This window comes from Erithacus rubecula (assembly GCF_903797595.1).
Source record: "Erithacus rubecula genome assembly, chromosome: 3".
In the NCBI taxonomy this organism is placed as follows: domain Eukaryota; kingdom Metazoa; phylum Chordata; class Aves; order Passeriformes; family Muscicapidae; genus Erithacus; species Erithacus rubecula.
In genome coordinates, this window is record NC_136689.1 from 25,843,430 (window position 1) to 25,864,497 (window position 21,068).

At 39.4% G+C, this 21,068-nt stretch overlaps 1 protein-coding gene across 5 annotated transcripts in view; it reads right to left on the minus strand.

Annotated features, from left to right (window-relative positions):
* CREB5 (cAMP responsive element binding protein 5) overlaps positions 1–21,068 on the minus strand; it is a 252,943-nt gene that overhangs the window by 195,071 nt on the left and 36,804 nt on the right. For 2 of the 5 annotated variants that reach the window (XM_079301076.1, XM_079301075.1), the window contains 4 exons: positions 14,336–14,407; positions 11,067–11,160; positions 8,090–8,128; positions 2,486–2,607 (listed from right to left, as the gene is read on the minus strand). In XM_079301076.1, coding sequence (XP_079157202.1) covers positions 2,486–2,607; positions 8,090–8,128; positions 11,067–11,160; positions 14,336–14,389 — 309 coding nt within the window. In that variant the 5' untranslated portion in view covers positions 14,390–14,407. The remainder of the gene's footprint in view (positions 1–2,485; positions 2,608–8,089; positions 8,129–11,066; positions 11,161–14,335; positions 14,408–21,068) is intronic. The other 3 variants (XM_079301078.1, XM_079301077.1, XM_079301079.1) reach the window with 2 other exon arrangements.

Sequence of the window (21,068 nt, forward strand, 5' to 3'; positions counted from 1 at the left end):
CAAGCAAAGGCTAATCCACATGCATTGTCAGAGGTGGTCCTTGACAGATAGTCTTACAGCCATCAGGCATACCAAGTATGGGAGGCATAAAGAGACACTTCTTCCACTTTACCCATGTGGCAGAAGGATGTCAAGTCATTTATTCCTGGATAAGAAGCTGGGATATTAATGCAAGTGCTCAATGGCACCTCTACAAAAAAAGGTACACATGGTGTTCCTAAGCCCATGCACTCACAGATTCACAGCTAATTTGGAAAATCACCAGTCTGCATATCCAGCTTCATCTCAACAAATTCTCATGGATTATCTATGGGCTCCCACCCAGAAGATTAAAAAAAATTAAAAAAAAGAAAAAAAGGAAGAAAAAAGATGCTGTTACTTGAACTTTATTCTCTGACTTTTCAAATTATGATTCTCAAGGAGCAAAAAAAGCCAATGAGAAATGAAAGTGTTTTTCTGTTATAAGATTTCAGTGTCAAGCTGTGTGTTAAGCCACAGTGATATACTAAAATAAACAAAACTGTTTCTTTCAGAGTCCAGAGAAATTAATATGACCAAAAATATTTTTGGAAGACTTTTCTGTGCAGTGAGTAAGATTTCCATGCAGTTAACCTTAGTCTCCATGTGTTGGTAGGTCCATTAGGCCAACACTACATCACGCTCATATTCCAGGGACAGGCTGTTAGAAGCTTTTCCTTAGGGATAGCTGCAGCCTGAGGAGTCTCCTTCTGTCTTGGCCTTTGTCTCTTGCATTTGTGCAAAGCCCTACTGGGGCCTGCTTCAGATTCCTATCTGACAGCCAGTCAGTAATATAAGAATGAGCACACAGCAGACTAATTGGAAACACAGAGCAAATGTTACAGGTTAGCCAGCTAGTGGGACTTATGCCCCCTTTTTTTTTTCTTTCCTTTTTTTCCTTTTTTATCCCCTCCTTTTTTTTTTCCTTTTTCTTTTTTTTTTCTTTTCAAATTTCCCACCCCCATGATCACATATTTGCTCTCTGGAGATCACCAATGGCAGCTGCAGGGGTTGGTAGGAGGGCAGAATAAGACTCTCAGAGACTGCTAAACAGCTGGAATTATCAGGTAATTTGATGCCCTTGTCTAGGGTTTTATCAGATTTTGCAATTATCCCTTGCAAGCTGAAATCTCTCTGCAACATCAAGCACTGCAATCTGTGGCTTACTGCACTCAGGTCCACCTCAGCAGATTTCTCATCTCCTATTCCTGCAAAATAAACACCAGGCACACAGAACAACTTAGGAATCCTCTAATGCACAAAGAAGTTGGAGTGTACAGAAATGTTTCTCCCTGATTCTCAGACACCTCTGTGCAGCACCTAAATCATAAAGTTTTAAACAGGTCTATAATTAGACACATTTATCTCAACACATGGCTGTTTCCTAACATTTGTCCAACACACAGCCCTGTGAGGGTCACACAGCTCACCCCTGTGAGGGTCAGTCTGTGCTGTTTTTCCAGTACTTGACCAAAACTTGAACTCTCTCACATTTGGACACTCTTATTCCTTGCTCAGCATACCATGACACAGCCTCTCTCCTCCTCAGTCTGTCCCAGTCTCTTTCCTTGTGAACCAAAAATAAACCATAGCTAGACTCCCTTCCTTGTAAGCCAAAGCCAAGATGCTCCTGGACTCCCTTCTCCTTCTACAAGGCTCCTCTCATGCTCTGCACCTCAGCAGGCAGCTTTACCTCTTTTCTTGCTGGCCTCTCTAGTGCATTAAGCTCTTTTACAATTCTTTGAAAAATTTAACAGCACTTTGGGATCCCTGAAAATGCTCTTAACTATCTTTGGGTACAGGAATACACTTATGTACTAGGTAGCCTATATAATTCAAACTAAACTTCAGAATATGACAGAATAACTTCAGAATAAACTAATGAAAATGGGATATGTTATCTACTAGGTAATTCAAGTCAAAGTTTCTCAGCTCAGCTTGAATGCTCTGTGAGAAATACAGAACCACAATAAAGCTGTTATTGATCATGAATAAATCCAAGGGCTCGCTGTGTTGTGGAGGAATTTCAAAAAAAGAAAAAGAAAAAATTTTGCTCCTAAGTAAATGCCTCTTCATAAGCCAAATTTCCCTGTAATGTATTTGAGCCAGTTTGCAATCCTCACTTCAAAGATGATATAATTTTCCCAAGCCTCTCCCTCAAGAGGTGTGTGGTTTGTGTTATAGTTTACTTAAAAGCAGAGACTTGGAATCAAACCCTGGCAAACACCGTTACAGTTTTCTTTTATTATTTAATACTGTTTTTTCGTTGGTTTGGGGTTTTTATTTCTGTCAACTGCTTCAATAGTTTTAAAAAGCATGTCACAATTTACAGTGCCACCTAGTTTCTAAAGAAAAGGTTACTACCAGGCAGTAGAGCTCAATCTGCTTTCCCACAGATTAAAGGACACTTCCTCTAACATTTCAAGGAATCAGAAGGGGATGAAGGGCTTGGTGTGCTCACACTCACCCTTTTGTTGTTCTCCTCTTCTTGTGCCTTCCTGAACTCGTGCTCCAGGGAGCAGTCAATGTCGTTGAAGAGGCCAACTTCCTCACAGTTCTTCAGAAAGCGAGTTGGTGTAGGAGTCTGATCTGAGAATATGACAAGAAATGATCATTGCTGCTTAATATTAAAAGGAGGGGGAGACAATTAAATAGTCTTCCAGGAAAAGAGAGGTTCTAACTAAATTTCTCTTACCTTCCCACCCCTACCTATCACCTCATCATTAAAAAGCCCACACAGTGCTGAATTTGGACACTGAATGCTGCAGGCAGCCAGGGCTTGCCATCAATGTCCAAAACCAGGCAGCACTCATCATTTAGGCAGAAAGACAGCAGCATGGGTTTCCCCAGGGCACATAACACAAGTGCATCACCTTAATGTGTGCAAATGGTCATTAGAGCTGGCTATAAACCTCCATAAATAGGTGCATGCAGAACAAAGCACAGTACATCATGTAAAGCACATTTAAACCACAGCACATGTGTTACCTGCTGTGGATGCACACTAGTTGATGCCTTCAGGTGCTCAAAAACCACCTCAAACATTCACATACTGAGCAAAAAAAAAAAAGGCAGCCATAGCAAGAAGTTCTGCTTCCAACACAATTTTTGAAGGAAGAGTTAAACAGCATTTAGAAAAGCTATGAAAAGTGAAATTCTGGCCATGAAGATTTTTTTTTTAATTTTATACCTAAAACTGTTGTCAATACATGCAAAACCTCGAAATTTGGAGTAGAAAAAAATTTACTGTTTTAATCTCTAGGACTTTTCTTCCCTCTCAGAATTAATACAAGAAGGACAGGATTCTCTTTAATGCCACAGGCAGGAGGGACTGAGTAAATGACAAGGTTTTCTGACACATTTTCAAAAATCTGCAAGACAGACAAGCTAAATTGCCATGCAGACTGTAGTTTCAGTGATGACCTTGGCTGGTCTTTCTTCAGGAAATTAAAAGTCAAGCCCAAATTTGGGAACCAAAGAATCCCCAAAGCACAGTTCTGAGGCATCTCTATTCATTCTGAAGTTACTTCTTAATTATTTCACCTTGGTTCCTTCTTCCCAAGGCTCTGTTCCAGCTAAAGATGCTTTGTACCTGATTTTACAGAAAAACTGGACTGACTTTATTAAAAATAATCTTCAGCATAGTCCTTGAAAACTACCTATTGTTTTTATTTCATTCTTTAAAGAATGAAAACTCTGTCACACTAAACCCCATTGCCCATATTGGGTCAATTCTGACCTCAGAAAAAAGCTTCCCACTTCAGTGAGTAAAAGACTGTTTCTTGCACCTAGCTAAGCTGGGTCAAGTTATAATATTACCCCCTTACAGCAAACCTGACACAATGAACTTCACATGATCAGGACAGAAATACATATCAGCTCTTAATTAAGCTGTACAAAAGTAAGACATGCAAAAGAAAAGAAGTTTTCACTTGGTAACTAAGGATCAGCCTCCTCCATTATAAAGCTAATTTCCACCTTTATCAAGCATGGTCCTCCAGGTATGACTTTCTCAGGTAATCCAAGGGCAAAGACACTAATTTGCATTTATGTTTTTGATGGAATATGATAACACAAGTCCTTAATGTTAAAATTATTTTTTCATTTATTTTGGCATGAGTATCCTACTTATAAGTTTAAAGTATTAAAAACTTCAAGTATTTGGGGATGCACACTTATTTATCTACAAGCTTTCATAGCTAACTACTCTATTCCCAGAGTTAGAAACATAACTTTCTAAGAATCCTGCAAGAACTCAGCATAAGAAGATGAATTGACACAGTGCTGGCACTGATGGAAGCTGAGGACATTCAGCACAGATCCATATCCTAAATAAGGAGTGCCAAAGAAATCTCTAGAGCAACCTCAGTAAACTCAGTAGATTTACACCAGGATCATTTTTGGCCCTTGGACTGGAGCTCCTACTGGAAATGAAGAGCACTATAAAGCAGGAGAAATAGATTTAATTTCCAGAAAGGATGAAATGCTCCTTTAGTGAACATCAAGTGAACATCATCATTGTTTTGTAGAAAATCAAAGACAATTGTTGCTAAGCCTTCCTGGACACAAAGGGCACATTAGTATCTGAATGTTGGGTAAATCAGGAAAATTTTTATTGTTAAAAGTGGTATATCCATATCAAATAAGCAAGGTATCAATTTCATGGCCAAGATGAGAAACTATGGTTTCATAAAGAAGCTGATTACACCACTTTAACTAGAATCAAAAATCCTGGGTTTCTCCAGAATTGCTTTGGCCCCAGAATGAAAAGAAAAAAAAAAAGAGTTGTCTTGTTGAAGAAAATACATTTTTACAGTGAAAAAAAGCAAGCCAGAGCAAGAATGTGATTTCAAATGCACAAGGGCCTCAATGGCTTCTTTTCTCTGCTTATGCTGAAACCCTATCTTCTGCAACTCAAGATAACCAATGGTGTTGTCTGCAGCTGAACTTTCCAATTAACTATTTTAATATCTCAAAAGATCAAAACTGATAATGACACTGTTTATACCACCTACATATTGGCATGGTGATCTTTTTTTATTACCTCAGTCTCCCCATACTACCACTGTAGTTCCTATGTTCCAGAAATCAGACAGGCAGGAATTCACATCAAGATTTTTGTTAAAGCAGGTCACCCCTCATTTCTCCCAGCTGAGGAAGGAGCAACCCCAACCAGCCAGCCTTAACTTCATCCACAGTCCTCCTGGAAGTCAGTTCAGTCAGATGTAAAACAAGACCTGCCTTTCTAGTTCTAATACTTCAGCCTTCAACATTCACAGAAATCAGAAGGCCACAAATCCTCTGTGTGAGAGGAGAACCGATAAAGATCCAGACTTTAAAATGTTGAGAGTCTCTGCAGTAATGTAGTTACACTGCACATACACTGCACTCATTGGTTTCAGGTTTTCTAGGCTACCAAGTCTAATGAGCTTGATTTGCTCCTGAGCAGCCAACTATTTTGCCTCTGTAAACACCAGATCTCCTTTAGGATCTGGGCAAATTAGTAGAAGAAATTACTCTCAACACCACAGTAATTCTTTTATCTAGATTAGGCAAGCCTTTGTGTTTTAATTGGGAAGAGTATCACAAAGGAGACCCTAGCATAAGCTACAAAATCAGGTCTCCAAGAATTAATAAAATATTCCTAATTCTCAGCACTTAAAAATGCATTAATAGTTCCAACAGCTTGTGCCTGACCTCATTGTTCCCTGTTGGTACAAACAAAGCTTTTGTTGCTATCACCAGGGCCCACAACCATTGCAGACTCCCTGGGAGCAGGGCTCTCATTTGCTCATCCAGCAACTGGATGAGGCAGACCCGTCTGGACCAAAACTCAGGCAGAGCCAGCACCCTCTCAGCATTCCTGCTGAGGACACACGTTATGTAGGAAGCTGTTCTGCAGGCACACTGCTACTCACACAGGCAGGACTCCAATGTCACAAACTGCAATTTGCATTGGCAGCTTGGGATACAGGATTATCTCAGTTAAACCAAGATACCTGCCTGTTACACTGATCAGATATCCCAAACTAGTCCTATTGTTCAACATGTAAAAATATTTCCATCCTCAACTAGTTCCATCCTCTAGGATTGCTGTCTTTTGAGACATCTGCCTCTAGCCTTCTGTCACTTCATAGGTAAACCTGTCACCTGATAATTTCATAGGAACATTTTTCTATCTCAACTTTACCATCATTTTAAACACAGGCTTTGTCAAGCTTCAGACTAGGTAATGAAAATATTGTTCAGCCTATTACTCAAGAGAATAATCAGCCTCTCTGATGACACAGTCATGACCAGAAAGGCTGGAAGAAACATAGAGTTTAAATAAGCCTCAAAAATGTAAATGGACAATATATAAGCCCTAGAGCAAGCCCAAATGATCTCACCTGAGCAGATCCCAAGTTAACCTACTGTGTCTTACAGGAAGGATTTCACATGCACTCAGCAATCATATTCTGACCAGAATTTCACATACTGTGTATATTTTGGTTGCTGAATTCTGAAAAGCTGTCCTCAAGGTCTGAAGTGATACCTGAATTTTCAGACTCATAAAAATAATGTTTGTGGTAAGGCAATGGGGAACTCAAAATCTTCAGTAAAGTCAAAAGATTTCACTATGTACTCACAACATTTGGCAGTGCATGGGGCATTTTGGCATTGTTGTTGGTCACTTGGGGGTGTGGGGATTGAAATAATAGTCTCAGAAAGGACACTTAGTCTCAACACATCGTTTTCAAAACAACAGGTCAGGAAACACAACATTAGCTTGCTATAAAGAAATTTACTTGATTCATCCAGAATATGTTAAGTAAAATTACCTTGAATTATGAGTTTCATCCCTCAAAAGACAAAAAGAAACTTTAAAGCATACTACCAGTTTTAAAAAGCCCTGGAGAACCAAAGGACAGTTATGTAAAACAAGCTCTCATTTGGAGAAAAAAAAAAAAATTAAAAATTCTGATTTGGTAAAAGATACCTAAAAGCACAGCTCCAAAGTGTGTAACTTTATCCTTCATTTTTCTTTCAAGGAAAAAAATTGTTTAGTCTGATGTGCAATAATAATAGACATTTGGCTTGTACAGCTGTGGGCTCTGTTGAAGTTACACACTTACCAGTGTTGTACTTTCATACAATGATAACAAAGCCACAGTAATGGGGCTAGCACAGAAATTTGAAGCGCTGCCTATCAAGCAGCCACAAAGACAGTGGAATGTCCTGAGAAGTTCATAAAGGTTTCTTCACTGATTTCACAGGTTTCTACCCAAGTGCACTGAGGAGCTCAACATCATAAGGTGGTTTTGATATAATCAACCAGGTGGAGAAAGAGGAGAGGAAGAAGAGCTGCACTCAAACATAGGTGGTGAAACTGCTCCCACCAGATTAGCTCTACCAAGAACTTTACTGCCTAAATATGTACTCCTTAAAGCTTTCCTGGAGGGGTACACATGCTGGGTACAACCAAATTTTAGTCTTCTGGTCACTCTGACCAATCAATGTAAGAAAGTGCTTCATTTCATTTTTGATAAAGCAAACAAGGAAACACTACAAGTCCTTATGCTCAATCATTTTGGTCTCCTCGAAATTCATGCCTAGATAAACCTCTCTATGGAAACTACAAGTAGGAAAAAATTAAGGCAACCAAGGGTCATGTAAATTATCTCACTAACAGGCATTACCTGGGAAAAGGAATACATTTGCACTACCATTATTACAGGCACTTATTGAATCTAGAGAAAACTGTTTCTACCTCCACAGTGGGCTTTATCACCCAAACTCTAGAGGATTTGGTTTCAGTAAATAGAATAAGAAAGGAAAAAAGTTTTCTATGCAGATAATCCCCAGTTCCCAAAGTTCAGTTCCACAGGGCTTTTAGTATTTCCCTGGAGAAAACAATCTATTCCACAGACATTAATATTTTGCTGTTTAAACACAAAAGCTTTGTCACACAACAAACTGTAGAGTTTCAAAGCAATGCAAACACCATTCACTCAGCATAAAAGCAAAGAGTTGAAATCCATTTCAGTCAATTTAAAGTGGCCTGCAACAGTGACTAGCATGCAAAACTTACATAAGATATTCTGTGTTATCTCAAACAGCTCTTTTTTGGCTGGAAAGATGGGAATGGAAAACATCAATGACCCTCTATCCATACTCTTAACAAGACTTTCTAACAAACAAAAATAAAAATACATACAAACAAAAAGGAACAAATAGCATTAATTTTGAAAGACAGAATTGTGTTGTCAAGTTGTGCAACAAAAATATCAGTTGCATTTTAGTGAAATGTCTCTAGTAGATTTTCCTTCCTTTTATACAGTCAGAGAATAGAAAGCTGTTTGGTGTTCATGGGTATCTGGAGTTTCTAAATTGGTTCAAGAGATTGTTTTTTTCCTTAAGCTAGCATGAAAAAAAAAAGGTAGAAAACCTAGTGAACGTAGCTCAGAATCTCCTGAAAGACATACCTGATAAATCAGCACAGCACCAATTGTAGCAATCAGGTCATGCACCATCATTTATGAGACACTGACCCCACCCACCTAACAACATATAACTTCACATACAACATAACTGTACCTCTCCCTTAGAAGCTGATATTTCAGACCCAAATACAGATTTCACACAAAAAACAAGTTCCTTCTTCCCCAGTCATATTTTGCTTAGTTTCTAAGATGTATTGTACAAGACCAAGAGTTTCAGTGCCTACTTCCAGCAATAATTTATGGAAAACAAGTTTAATGTGCGTTAAATATTACTGATACTGTAGTGAACCCAGACTGGGGATTAAGCTACCTCTGTAAACAGAGTAGATAATTCTAATGACTACCTGAAAGCATACAGTGTGTTATTTTTCATGACTAATTGCTAATAATAAATGGATCATGCACAACAAATTAAAAGATAATATACAACATACTGGGGAAAAAAAAATTAGAAAGTCTGGCTTCCAGACAGTTTAGAAGAAAGAGGAAAAAAAACTCTGCACCTGGGTTATTACAGGGCAATTGCTGCTGCAATTCTTTGAACCTACTGATGACAGAAACAATTTTTTTAAAAAGTCAAATAAGCAAAAATGCAAAAAACAAGGAAGACATGAAGACAAATGTCTAAGAGAAAAGTTTATCTCTTTTTCCCGTATATCATTAATTTTTCATTCTGAAATCTAAGAATAAAACTTCTTAAACTTTAAGGTATTTAGATTTCCCCAGGGTTTCAGTGGGTAATGAAAGAACTATTTTTCAATGTCTTCCTGCAGAGAGCAGATGATCTATGAAGCTTCCCGAGTCAGGAATGCAAAATGCCAAACAAATCCAGCAAACAAACACAACAAGAGGGATCAATACACAACAGAACCAAGATGCCAGGCCATTACAGTCAGGAACATTAGCCACAGTCTTTGGGAACATATGTGGCTTTTTACTTTTTTCACTACTACAGAGGAACATCATAGACAAACCTCAAATAATACTCCCCTTAGAAGCAATCTCAGAGTCTTTCCAGCCTGAAAAATCTTTATTAGTATGTACAGAAGGCTAACTGCAGGTTTAGGGGGCCCAGTACCAGTCATTCTTTTTGCTTGGGAAAACAACCCATTGCAAGGAACAGGATGGCTAAATCACAGAAGTTACCAAACACAAATGGAGCTACTCTGCTCAGAGGACTCCTGGTGACAGAATAGATTCCTTAGAAACTGCACTCAACAAAAGTCTTGCCAAACAGAAAGTTTTAACAAAAGCCAGCACTTGCACAGGGTGAATGTGCCCACAGCACAGATGTCTCTGAGCAGTTTCACTGCCAAAGGACACAGCCAAATGCAAAAGCAGCTTTTCCTCATTTGTGCTTGCAAACACAGGATTCTGTGGGCATGGCAGGCATTCAGGCACTTTGCAAGACCTACTCTTCAAAATGCTGTGTACTGTTTCTTTCTAAACTTAGCCTGCCATGGCATTTTCAAATGTAAAAGCAAAATAAATTCTATTTGGGAAAAAGGCTGTCTAGCTTCTTCTTGGTGCCCAAAGTCCCAATAAAAAACAAACAAAGAAACAAAAACCTAAATATTTGCAAGCCATTGTTACTTCATTATGATTTTCGTAAAAATTGAAACAGTTTAACCATAAAAGAGTCAGTCTGCTGGAGTCCCTTTAATGAATATACTTTTGCATCTGAAATGGCACAATTTATCTTGAGGAAGCCCATTGCAAGAAAATATCAAACACTGCTGAGCATCCACATACATTTGCATCATAGGGGGGGTCTTCTACCATTACTTTGAAATCTGAAAAATTCTAGATACTATTTGAAATACCCCATTACTATAGCCCAGAGAATAAACAATAGGAAAGGGAATAGGAAGGAAAGAAGTAAAATGAAGGGCTAGCTTGACCTTACCCAGCACTGGCTGAAGGCCAGCAAGCCATTGATATGTGGTTACACAGACAAGAGCACAGAAAGACTACACAAGAAATATACTACTCAATAAATTATAGGGTGAAATTGCACCTAATAGCAAATAACCCCTGTTTTTGAAGGCGGAAGTGCAGAGAGAGATGGGGAAAGACTACTGGGTATCACCCACTGGTTTGACTTTCTGGTTTGGCTATTTACAGTTCCTGGGTCACCACACAGGTGACTCATTCAGTGTGGCCTCTTCCAGTTGCTGAAGTGAGTCTGCCCAGCTTAAATAGCAAATCTTACAGCAACATCACAAATGCTCTTCATTAACACTCTCACTGCTGGGCTCCTGAGTGGCATGCACTAAAGTGCCTGTTTTTCACTGGGAGTCAAGGATGGAGCTGCCAGCATGCCTGAGGTTCAGTGATTTCCTTCCCTCTCATGGCAAACATGTATGTGAAGGCAGAAGAATGGCAACTATCTTTTTGTTCAAAGATAAACATTCTAGTTTAATCCACCTCTCCCTGTTATTTAATTGGAGCTGGGGTTTTTAAAAACCAATCTTGGAGTCATTTTGCCAGTAGCTTTCCAATAGGAGTCATGCTTTCAACATCATCTGAATAGTTATCTTGACTCTTGAATTCATGTCTTCTTACCTGATAACATATTATCTGTTTTTATTGAAGGAAACTTCAAAGTCATTTCATGTTTGTGCCTGTGAATCATCAGATGATCCTCTGTTGGAAAACGCTGTCAGGCAAACACAGAAAGAGAGAGAGGAAGAGAGAAAAAAAAAAAAAAAAAGAAAAAAAGAAGAATTTAATTCTCTAATAAACTTTTGGCATTGGACAGAATTTCAAAAATGAGAGAGAGAAAGAAATTTATCCAGCTAGAAATGTGTCCAAATGGCACAGGAAACAGAATATTTGAAAATACAAGTGAGCATGAGTGACAAATAGCTGTACTGGGTTTAGAAACACACTTGCTGCCGTGCTCTCTGGGATGACAAATAAGGTGTCATGCAACTGCTTTGAAAAAATTACAGTCCAAGTTTTAGATTCTAAGGGTCCCAGACACCCAGTCCAGCTACCCCAGCCTCACAAGTCCCCACGTGCCTGAGGATCTGTGATAACTGCTGCTCTGTGTGCTCTTAGCCCACGGCAAATGCTAAGTAATCAGGCAAATCTTAAATCACTTTGCTGGATCTTTCTGCTTTTGTGTCTTTCTGCAACATATATCTGATGAACAGCTATAAATAGAGATAAATAAGCCAGCTTTTCTCTACCCAAAAGAATTCAGGCAAAACACGTCTTTAATTTTAGAAATATCTGATACTTTGACTTGATTTGAAGTGGCAATGAAATGGTGCACAGTTTTATAGCAACTAGTTATGGCCCTTTATGATACTAAATCAAATTCTTCTCCTTTGGCAAGCAGAGAAGGTGGAGAGATGTTTTTTGTAAGAAACTAATCAGCGTGCTAAGTTTGTTTTACAATCTGATTACAGGGTTCTACAAGAAATAGCTGCTTTTGAACAAAACATAGAAGAGACAAGCTTGATTTAATGCTCAAGCACTTGCACATTTGGGCTCAAACAGCAGAATGGTTCTGTGAAGTTTCCTTCACTAGAACATACATACACAGACCCTTTCTACTGAGGTGGTTTCAACTGGATTATTTCAGGACTATCAAAAGCCAGAAGCTGTGTCACCAAGGCTTGAGAAAAAAATATTATTAAAAGCAGCTTTTTCAAGCAACAGGTATATAGGAGACAACAACAGAGCTAAAGGGACATAATGGTTTCAACACAGAATATTCTTGGCTAAATGTCTTTGCTTGTGGCTACAGTATAAATAATTACTCTCTGTTACACCTCCTGAGAGTCTCTCCAAACCCCTAGACAAAGCAGCATAAGTAATGGAATTGAATTCTCTGGGGGGAAAGAAAAGAAACTGAAAAAGAAAGAAATCCCAAAGACCTTTCCCTCACTGTGAAATCCTGATTCACAGCTTACTCATCTGGAAGAAATGCAGCACTAGGAATTTTTGTTAAGAACAAAGGGAATATCTGAGAAAGACCTTGCTCAATTAAATCTTAAAGAGGGAGGGGAAAAACCCTACATTTATTCCTCTTGGAAATGGATTTTCCTTCATGGATGCCATGCTGTCTCTTCATGATGAAATCAGCCAGCTCAAACAGGGCGAGGTGCAACAGAGGAGAAACTGTTCCTCCAGCCCAGACTTCTCTGTCCTTTTTCTAAGTCTGCTTTCTCTCTTGTGCAGAAGGTTGACTCCATCAGCCCTCTGCACACATGTGCACAGGCAGAGAGAGAAGCCAGGTCCCAGCCAGCCTAGCTGGGCAGCAGATCTGCACTGTGCAATTGTGTCAAGGCCTCATTCATAACAGAGGTCACGCTGGGGAATGGGAAGTTCAACATTTTTTAAGATGGAAGTCACACCTACATAGTTCACCTTTCCAAAATGTAACAGCAGGCAGCCAAACTTGCTCTCTGAACATCTAAAAAAACTTGTCTGGATGAGCTTCTCCTCCAGTGAGGAAATTAATTAAGAGTTGACATGAAAACACGGCAAGTCCACTGATTTTGGTGGAAATTCATTTCATCAAAAAGGTAAATAAACTGTGACAAACTCAGATACTTTTATTCTACTTCTGTGACAGAATGATGGAAGTTTAACTCTGCATGTGGAAATCTAAAAGGATATGCTCTCAGCCTGAGGGATAATCCAAAAGATGCACTCAGCCTCCCATAGAAAATTCCACTTAGTGAAACAGCAAAGCCACTCAGCCAGTTGTTAACTGCACTGAAGGCTCCTGCCTCTCCTTATTTCAGCTCCTGGCAAAATCAACACCTACACATCATTAACAGTCACCCATCCCCTCTGCCAGAAGAACCTGAAGAGCTGTAAATACATTAGCCAGCTGAAAACTCCCAACATACAGTTGAAACAGGGAAAGATTCACTAATGAAGAGAGGGGGATTCTAGGAAATGGGTAAGCTATATCATTTTACATAGATGCACAGAGGAAGCCTGTGGCAAAAGCCCAAAAGATGCCCTTGTCTGAAGATTTTACTCACAAATTCGTGTCACTAAAACAAATTAGGGTCAGAAGCGCCACACATGGAAATTGTCTCATCACTGCATATGGGGGAACTTCCCTCACCACTGCAAAATCACTGGAAAAACCACACAAACCCCAGTTCAAATCTCAGCAGGTAAAATCCAGGGTTTTTTAAAGCTCATTAAATATCTAATATTACAGGTCAGGTTTTGCTGACTTGGAGACATATGGCAGAGCACCAGTCAACAGGACAGGAATCCCAAATGCACATCCTGGGGCAAAATTTATCTACAGGCTGCATTTCCCACAGAATATACTTAGTAGGAAGATGTTTTAAAGATTAAAAGTAAATACATACATAAATAAAGATCAACTAATAAGATATCATTGTATTTAAGTATTTAAAACATTTAAAAAAAAAAACCCAGGAGGTTGTTTTTTTTTACAGACTCCAACAATACCATAATATATTCCATCATACATCTCAGCAGAAGACAGATAAATGTGTCCTGCCTATTGTGTCCTCTCTTGTTAGTCCCCAAAAGAATCTACAATATGGGGCTTGAAACATTAGGATTTGGGATGAGAAAAAGCACAGAGGCAGCTTGAGGAGCACTTGTACCAACTCACTTTTGACTGGCTGTTGTATTTGCTTAAAATATTTTGTAATAATGTCTTGTGGGAAAGGAGAGAATTGAGGGGAAGCAGGTCTTTAAAAAAAAAAACACAAAAAAACCCCTGACACAGATATTATTATTAGACATGTGTTAATATATCAGGAGGCATTATACAAGCCAGAGCTAGTGCTGAGGACTCAATTAATATCACCGCTGACTCCACTCACCTGTGAGCAGCCTGGGGCACTGCAGACAAAAGGCCTCTCCTGCTCCAAGTTCATCTTTGATTCCTCATAAATCTACATGTTAAAAGGGGGAGGGGGAAAGAAAGGGAACCTATGAATATATACGTTCTAAACTTCACACATGCATGCAACATAAAGAAATCGCAGTTGGTGTTTTTATTTCAAACTCCACAAACAGATCAGAACAAAGTTTTCAAACTCAGAGTACTAATTTTGCTAATATTCAGCAGGCTCCCTACAGTCTAAGTTCTTATTGCTCCTTCCTGAGCACCAATTTACTTCTAAGAAGGAAAAAAAAAGTTCAGCTTTCACAGCATAAATCTGCCTCAGAAAATAGCATATGTTCAGTGTTGTTATTAGATAAGACCGTGTCTTCCTAGAAATATCTTGAATTAAAGGTTTTTACCTTTCCTCCTTCAGTTCCTGCTGAACAACATTAAAACCAGACGTCCAGGTTACTTCTGAGAAAGAGCCCACTTTTTGAAGTTCTGCATCCATACTGTCTGATATTAATAACTTAAATACATTACATACATGCTCTCTATACACACAAGGTAACTGTGAATCCCCATCCTTTAAAAGGTCAGCTAGAGCCTCAGGAGCTTCAGCAGTAAAGTTTTGTCTAAAGTTGCACTTCCCCATAGCAGCTCCAGTCCTGTACATAACCTTGAACTAAACCCTGGGGGAAAGCTCCCAAGTCATAAAGGATGAAACAGTCACCCTCAGAATGCAGTTATGCAGCTGAATTTGAGTCAATATTAGGGCAGTGTCACTGCAAAAAAAAAAAAAAAAAAAAAAAAAGTAAAATTCTAGGGAGTAAAATAAGTAAGTAATTTATTTCGGAAATGTTTTCAGCCTGTTGGAACAACTAGCTAGAACAACTAGCTAGGATGTAGTGGCTGACCCATGTTAAAGTAGATGACTTGTGTTTAGAGATTCCCTGAAGTCCCTTAGAACTCAGCCTCACCACAGCCTCTCTTAGAAAAATACCTAGGTTGTGTTTGGGTAATTTTTTCATGGACTGAAGAGAAGTTTCTTGATGGAGAAACAGAATTTGATTTTAAAACTACAAAAATCTGCAGAGGGACAGGTAGTAAAGTTGCCCAAACCCTCTGAATTTTTTTCAAAGTACACTTCATTGCTTCCTATCATCAGGAGTATCTTTAGCATGCTTACAGTTGATAGTGTAATTCACCATTAACCTGTACATCAGCCAGACCTGTACTTGCAGCAATTATTTTCACTGGATGATAACATTTTATTTTATATTAAACTTGATTCTGGTGGACAACATTAGCCTGGCAGTGTATTTTTCTAATTGTGCCATAAAAAACTCCACTCCATCTGACTTCAGTGATCTTAGAAGCAGAATCCAGAAGTGAAGGATTTCTACTTTTATTTGCCCTTCAACCTCCACAAGGACATTATTCCCAAAAACTGATAATAAGCATCAACTGATTTTCTTGATGTGGGCATCTCTACCAACATCTGGCCTCAGACAAATGATTTATAATACAATCAGGTGTCAAGAAAGACCCTAGCTCAGGCATAACTTATGTATCCACACAAGGCTAGAACTGAAATAACTAAAATTGTACCTAATTTACTCCTTTAAGATTATTCATATCCTGTTTTGATTTAACTTACAGCTATGTTAAACTGAAATAGGATACTCATAATCAGAAATGAAAGAGTATATTCGCATACTAAAATAACTAAAGGTGTTAAATTACTTCTAATTTCAGTTATTTCAGTTCCAGACTGTGCATAGACAATCTCTTCAGAGATGAAGCCATAAAAATACTCTGAATTACACTATCCTGTCTGAAAGGACCAGGCAGCAGAGAGATAACTGACTAGAAAAACAAACTCCCACAAAAAACAAAACCAAAACCTCCAGCTAAGTTTGATTTTTAAATCCACCTCTATTTATGGGATGTGACCCCAGGCATGTTGTCTTTCCTAAAGACAACTTTTTCCTTTACACAGAAAAAAAAAAAAAAAAAAAAAAAAGAGAAGGAAAGAAAAAAAAAAGAGCTATGCATGGATAATGAAAGACTGTATTTAATATCTCAATTGCTCCTGCAACTGAAGCACTGCCAAAGAGTTCTGTTACCCCTTTTTCCCCTCCTCAGGGGACAGTGACAACAGCATTTTCAATAGCAAAACAACAGATGAGACTCAGTTAAAGAAAACAAGATAGTTACAATTCTGGTCCCAAGTGTCCAAGTGAATTTCAAAACATTACCAGGAATTATTTGGAGTTTGATTTCTTATTGAGTATTACAAATCTAAGACTTCCCTCCCCACCCTAAGCTTGACCTTTAGTCCCTGAATCCATCAGTGCACACTCTGATAACAAATTATTTTCAAGGTTATCTAGGCAAACAAGCAGGGACTAAGCACCAAAATAACATAGTAGATGAGGATTAGAATCCTGAGTGCAGTGATCAGCTCCAGGAAATCAACTATGATAAGTCATAGTCCATGATAAGAAAACATAGATTTGGTGTACCTGGAAAAGGTGTCAGATTCAACAAGTGTACAAGCAATGACTTGTTTCCATGAGAATCATTCTTTGCAGACACTAAACATAAAACAAGTAATAATCCAGAAAGGCTGTATCACCTGCACTTCAAGGTGCTGTCTAGTAGAACTTGACCTACAACGTGTTGCCAGGTAGTACAAAGCCCTCAAGACAAATTGCACTGTGCAGAATTGCTGGTTACATGTGATGCACTCACTGCAGCTGAGACTTTGGTGACTCTCTTACAACAGTAAATAAGTGAAAGAAGCTTCCTGCTGCCTACATTTTTGCAAATGTGTGGTGCTTGGTTATTATATGGCAGTATTTCCAGCATTGTGCTTGAATGTTGACCAGAAAGAAGCAGCTGAAAGTCTGGGCTGTGAGTGTGAACCTCCTGCTTGCCTCAATCCCACTGAGCTCTGCAAAAGCTGTGGATGCACCAGCACCCCTGGGCTCATCCCAGGTGTGCAGCAGGATGGGGGCTCTCAGCAGCAGAGGTGCTGTGCACAGCACAGCCTGCATGGCATCCTTGTCAGGATGCAGGCACACACCTCCCATCCCTCAGCTCAGACAGCTGGGCACAGCCCCTGGCACACACTCCTCTTCACATGTACCACATGTGCTGCTGGACCACACAATCCACGCCTTCATTTTCCACACTGTGTGCAGGTGACGGGAGGAAATAACACAAACAACGGCAACATTTCGACTTCACCTAATAAAAATATATCACAGCAGCATTTCCATCTAAATTAGGGTGCTCATTAGCCTTTGGGATCTTAAACATTCTACTTACACTCGTGCATTTCTTGTAGTACTACCAATAACTGCTGCAATTAATGCACTTGAAGAATATCAGACAAACGTATGATGACTGTGAAGTTAAAATATTTCTCCAGTCTGAATTTTTAGCTTCTGTTATCAATAGCTTAATTTATTGCAATTTTGTGACTTCTTTGAAGAAACAGTCAAGGATTATAAATGAAAGCAAACACTATTATTGATATGTCAGCATTAGTTCTGATATTATTAACAATAGCCATGAGTGTACAATCCAGAAGAAAAGGGGGCTGAATTTTAATAGACATGTTAACAACATCTGTCAGCATTTATTGCCCTATTGTGACCATGTAAAGAGCCTTATTGGCAGAATGTGTAAGTGAGGAAATCTGCTATGCTGTTGTAGCCTGCCATTGTCCTGTTATATCACTCTGCACAGGAGAAGTTAAGGTATTCTAATTACAAAAAGAAATAAATAAAAATACAAGAGAAAGGCTTCTCCAAGCCATGTCACGTGGTAGAGAAACAAGTAAGTTCTGCAGCAAGGCAAGATTTTCTTCTACTCTTTGATGTTTGCATTAAGAATCTTCTAAAAAGTTTTTATTATAATTAATAAATCTGTAGCCCAGAGTGAGGAATCCAAGAACATAACAAAGACACTAAAGCAAACAGAAGAAACAAAACCACTCAGAACACAGCAACAACCTACATCTCCTCTCAGCAGCATCCACAGACAAGTACCCCATGTCCTCAGGCTCCTCAAGGAGATTTTGCAGAGCCCCAGGATCATCTTTTCTGAACCAGAAAAACTGTTTTCACATCTAAGACGAAAAAAGCATGCTCCTTCTGTCTCTCTCTCCCCCTTTTTAAACTCAGCAGTAATCTTACTGCCACACTGGTAAAAACATCAAGCGGGCTTGTTTCCTGTTTCAATGTTATTCTTGAAGTGGGCTGCAGTAAGAATCTGATTTTCATTGGGCTATTATTATTTGCAGCTGTGTGACCTTTTTAACCCTCTTTTAAAAGTGACATTTCAGCCTTCAACCTCAAGCTGTCTAAATGTTGCAGGGTTTTCAGGGCTCTGATTAAGAGAGGGAAAAGAACCGATGGGGAGGTGCACACTACAATGTGTCTAATGCAGGTCAGTGCACCCATCCTGCCATTTGCACAAGTGAGTAATTACACTCTTATAAGCAACCTGTTTGTTGAAATTAATCACCTGGGTTCATGCTTGCCAGACAGGTTTCTTCAGCCTGGTGTGACCGAGGTCACTGAATTTTCCAAATACAGGTACAAATACATGGTCTCCAGCATTAGCAGCAGTATGCAGAGACATGAGCAATAAATGAAGCATCACTTATTTTTTAGGGTCACAGGCACAATGTTTAAAAAGTGAGGGGAGACATGGTTACACTGCACTTGTGAATAGCAAAGAACCCCATCAGTGTAGGCAGCATTTTTAACTGCTAATCATGGCTACTCAGTACAGTGCTATTTATAGATAATTAGATCATTATTAGAAATGCTATTTAGACTTGTTGGGTTTGGAAGTGTAATACACACAGGGTTAATGCCTACAGTTGCTCCCCATACATTCTTCCTTGAGCAAAGCCAATTTTAAGCAGCCTTGTGCTGGAATGGTGCACGGTGGTTTTTCTCAGCATGGGCTTTTCAGTGGAAGTGCTTGTTTTCTGCACTAGCATCACGCTTTCCACATGCAGGCACACAGGCTCATTATCACAGCCCTGCCTGCTTCAGCTGCTACAACGAAGGGTCTGTTAGCATTCCCATTAGAAACCCCCCTGGTTTCAGGATTAAAGCATTTCCAAATGGTTCTGGATGTTGGAAAGCAGTTTGTGTCTGGAGTCCCCAAGAAAGACATTAATACGATGCACATTTGAGCTGGGGCTTGAGCCCTTGCTGGTACTCCAATGAAGTTTTTGGGATTGCATTTATGACATTTATGTGTGGAAAAACACTCAGCTTGGTCCTTTACTCATTTATTTTAAAAGAAGAGAGGCCCATAAATCTTCAGGCAGAGCTGAGTGCTCTCAAAAAGCAGCTGATGTGTGAATTGCCTCAACAGCAAGCAGCCTTCCTTCAGTCTTTTCCCCATGGCTGGCATCTGTGAAGTCACTAGCCACTGGCACCCTTCAGGATCATTTGCAGAAGGAGTATCAAAAACATTCTGTTTTTCATGCTTTCAAACACCCCAATTCATTTTAAATGGCCGTATGGTTTACTTATTGCCTGCCTGAAAAAATCCTGTGCTGAGAAGGCTCCCCAGCAGGGAGGCTTTGTCTCTTCTCTCTCTTACAGGTATATCCATTCACCTTCAAATCAGCCAATGGAGAAAAGTTTTTAATCCCCCAACTCAGCATTTGTCCACTAAATCCCACTGTTTCTGTTACCAAAGAACATCAAAAGCTGTTCCCTGACTTTCTTCTTCTTATGCAGAGCTGCTTTCTTCTCAAGAAAGAGCATAACTGTGGATAACTGAAAGAATATGGGGCAAATATAGGATATTTCAAAATGAAACAAGAATGAACATTGGAAAACTCTGGGATTTAGGAGGGTGGGGGGGAAGTACAGGGGGAAAGAACCATGAGGGGACTGGGGGCAAGAAGACACCAGTGGAAATGGAAAAGAGAAAGGCAGCATAAGGACTGCAAACCACTGAGAACTGGACCGAGGAAGAGGAGGGGAGTAAAAGGATACTTCTGAAAAAGAAACTCAAAATAGAAAGCAGATGACCTGCTGCCTCCCCACGTTGCAGTAGCATGAGAGCCCAACACTGTGTATCATCCATGCAAGTATTTGGTAGAGGGCACAATCTGTCCTCTGCACTGGGTGATCAGTCTCTCAAGTCTAGTGGAAATGCATGAGTTTAAATAATTACATTTCTTGGACTCACCATTTCAGTATAGGAAACTCATCACAGATTCACTTGCTATAGTGCAAATGGATTTGCTGTTTTACAGAAATGACCGTGGAACTAAGCACAGAAGACTAAAATGGAAATAGGAGAACAGAGGTGAAAAGTGACTTTAAAATAAAAGCATACACCCCCCCAAAAAAAAACAAAATAAACCCCTCACCCCTTTGAAAACAGTTCATGAAAGTTATCTCAGCGCAGAAATATTCTATAGGAGAAATAAGATCTTTATAGGGCAAGATGGCTGTTACTTCAACTCTGGAAAAACACTTTGAGAAATAATGTAGTTATTTTGCACTCTGTGATTGGCCAAACAGGGCCAGCCTAACTTGGAAATGGCCCAGGCTTGTAGTTCTGCAACTATCCCACTGATGGCATTTGCAGAATAACCCTACTACCTGCTATCCCTGGTTACAATCTGAAACCACATGAGAGACCAGAGTTCCAGACTGGAACCTCGCTGACAGCACTGA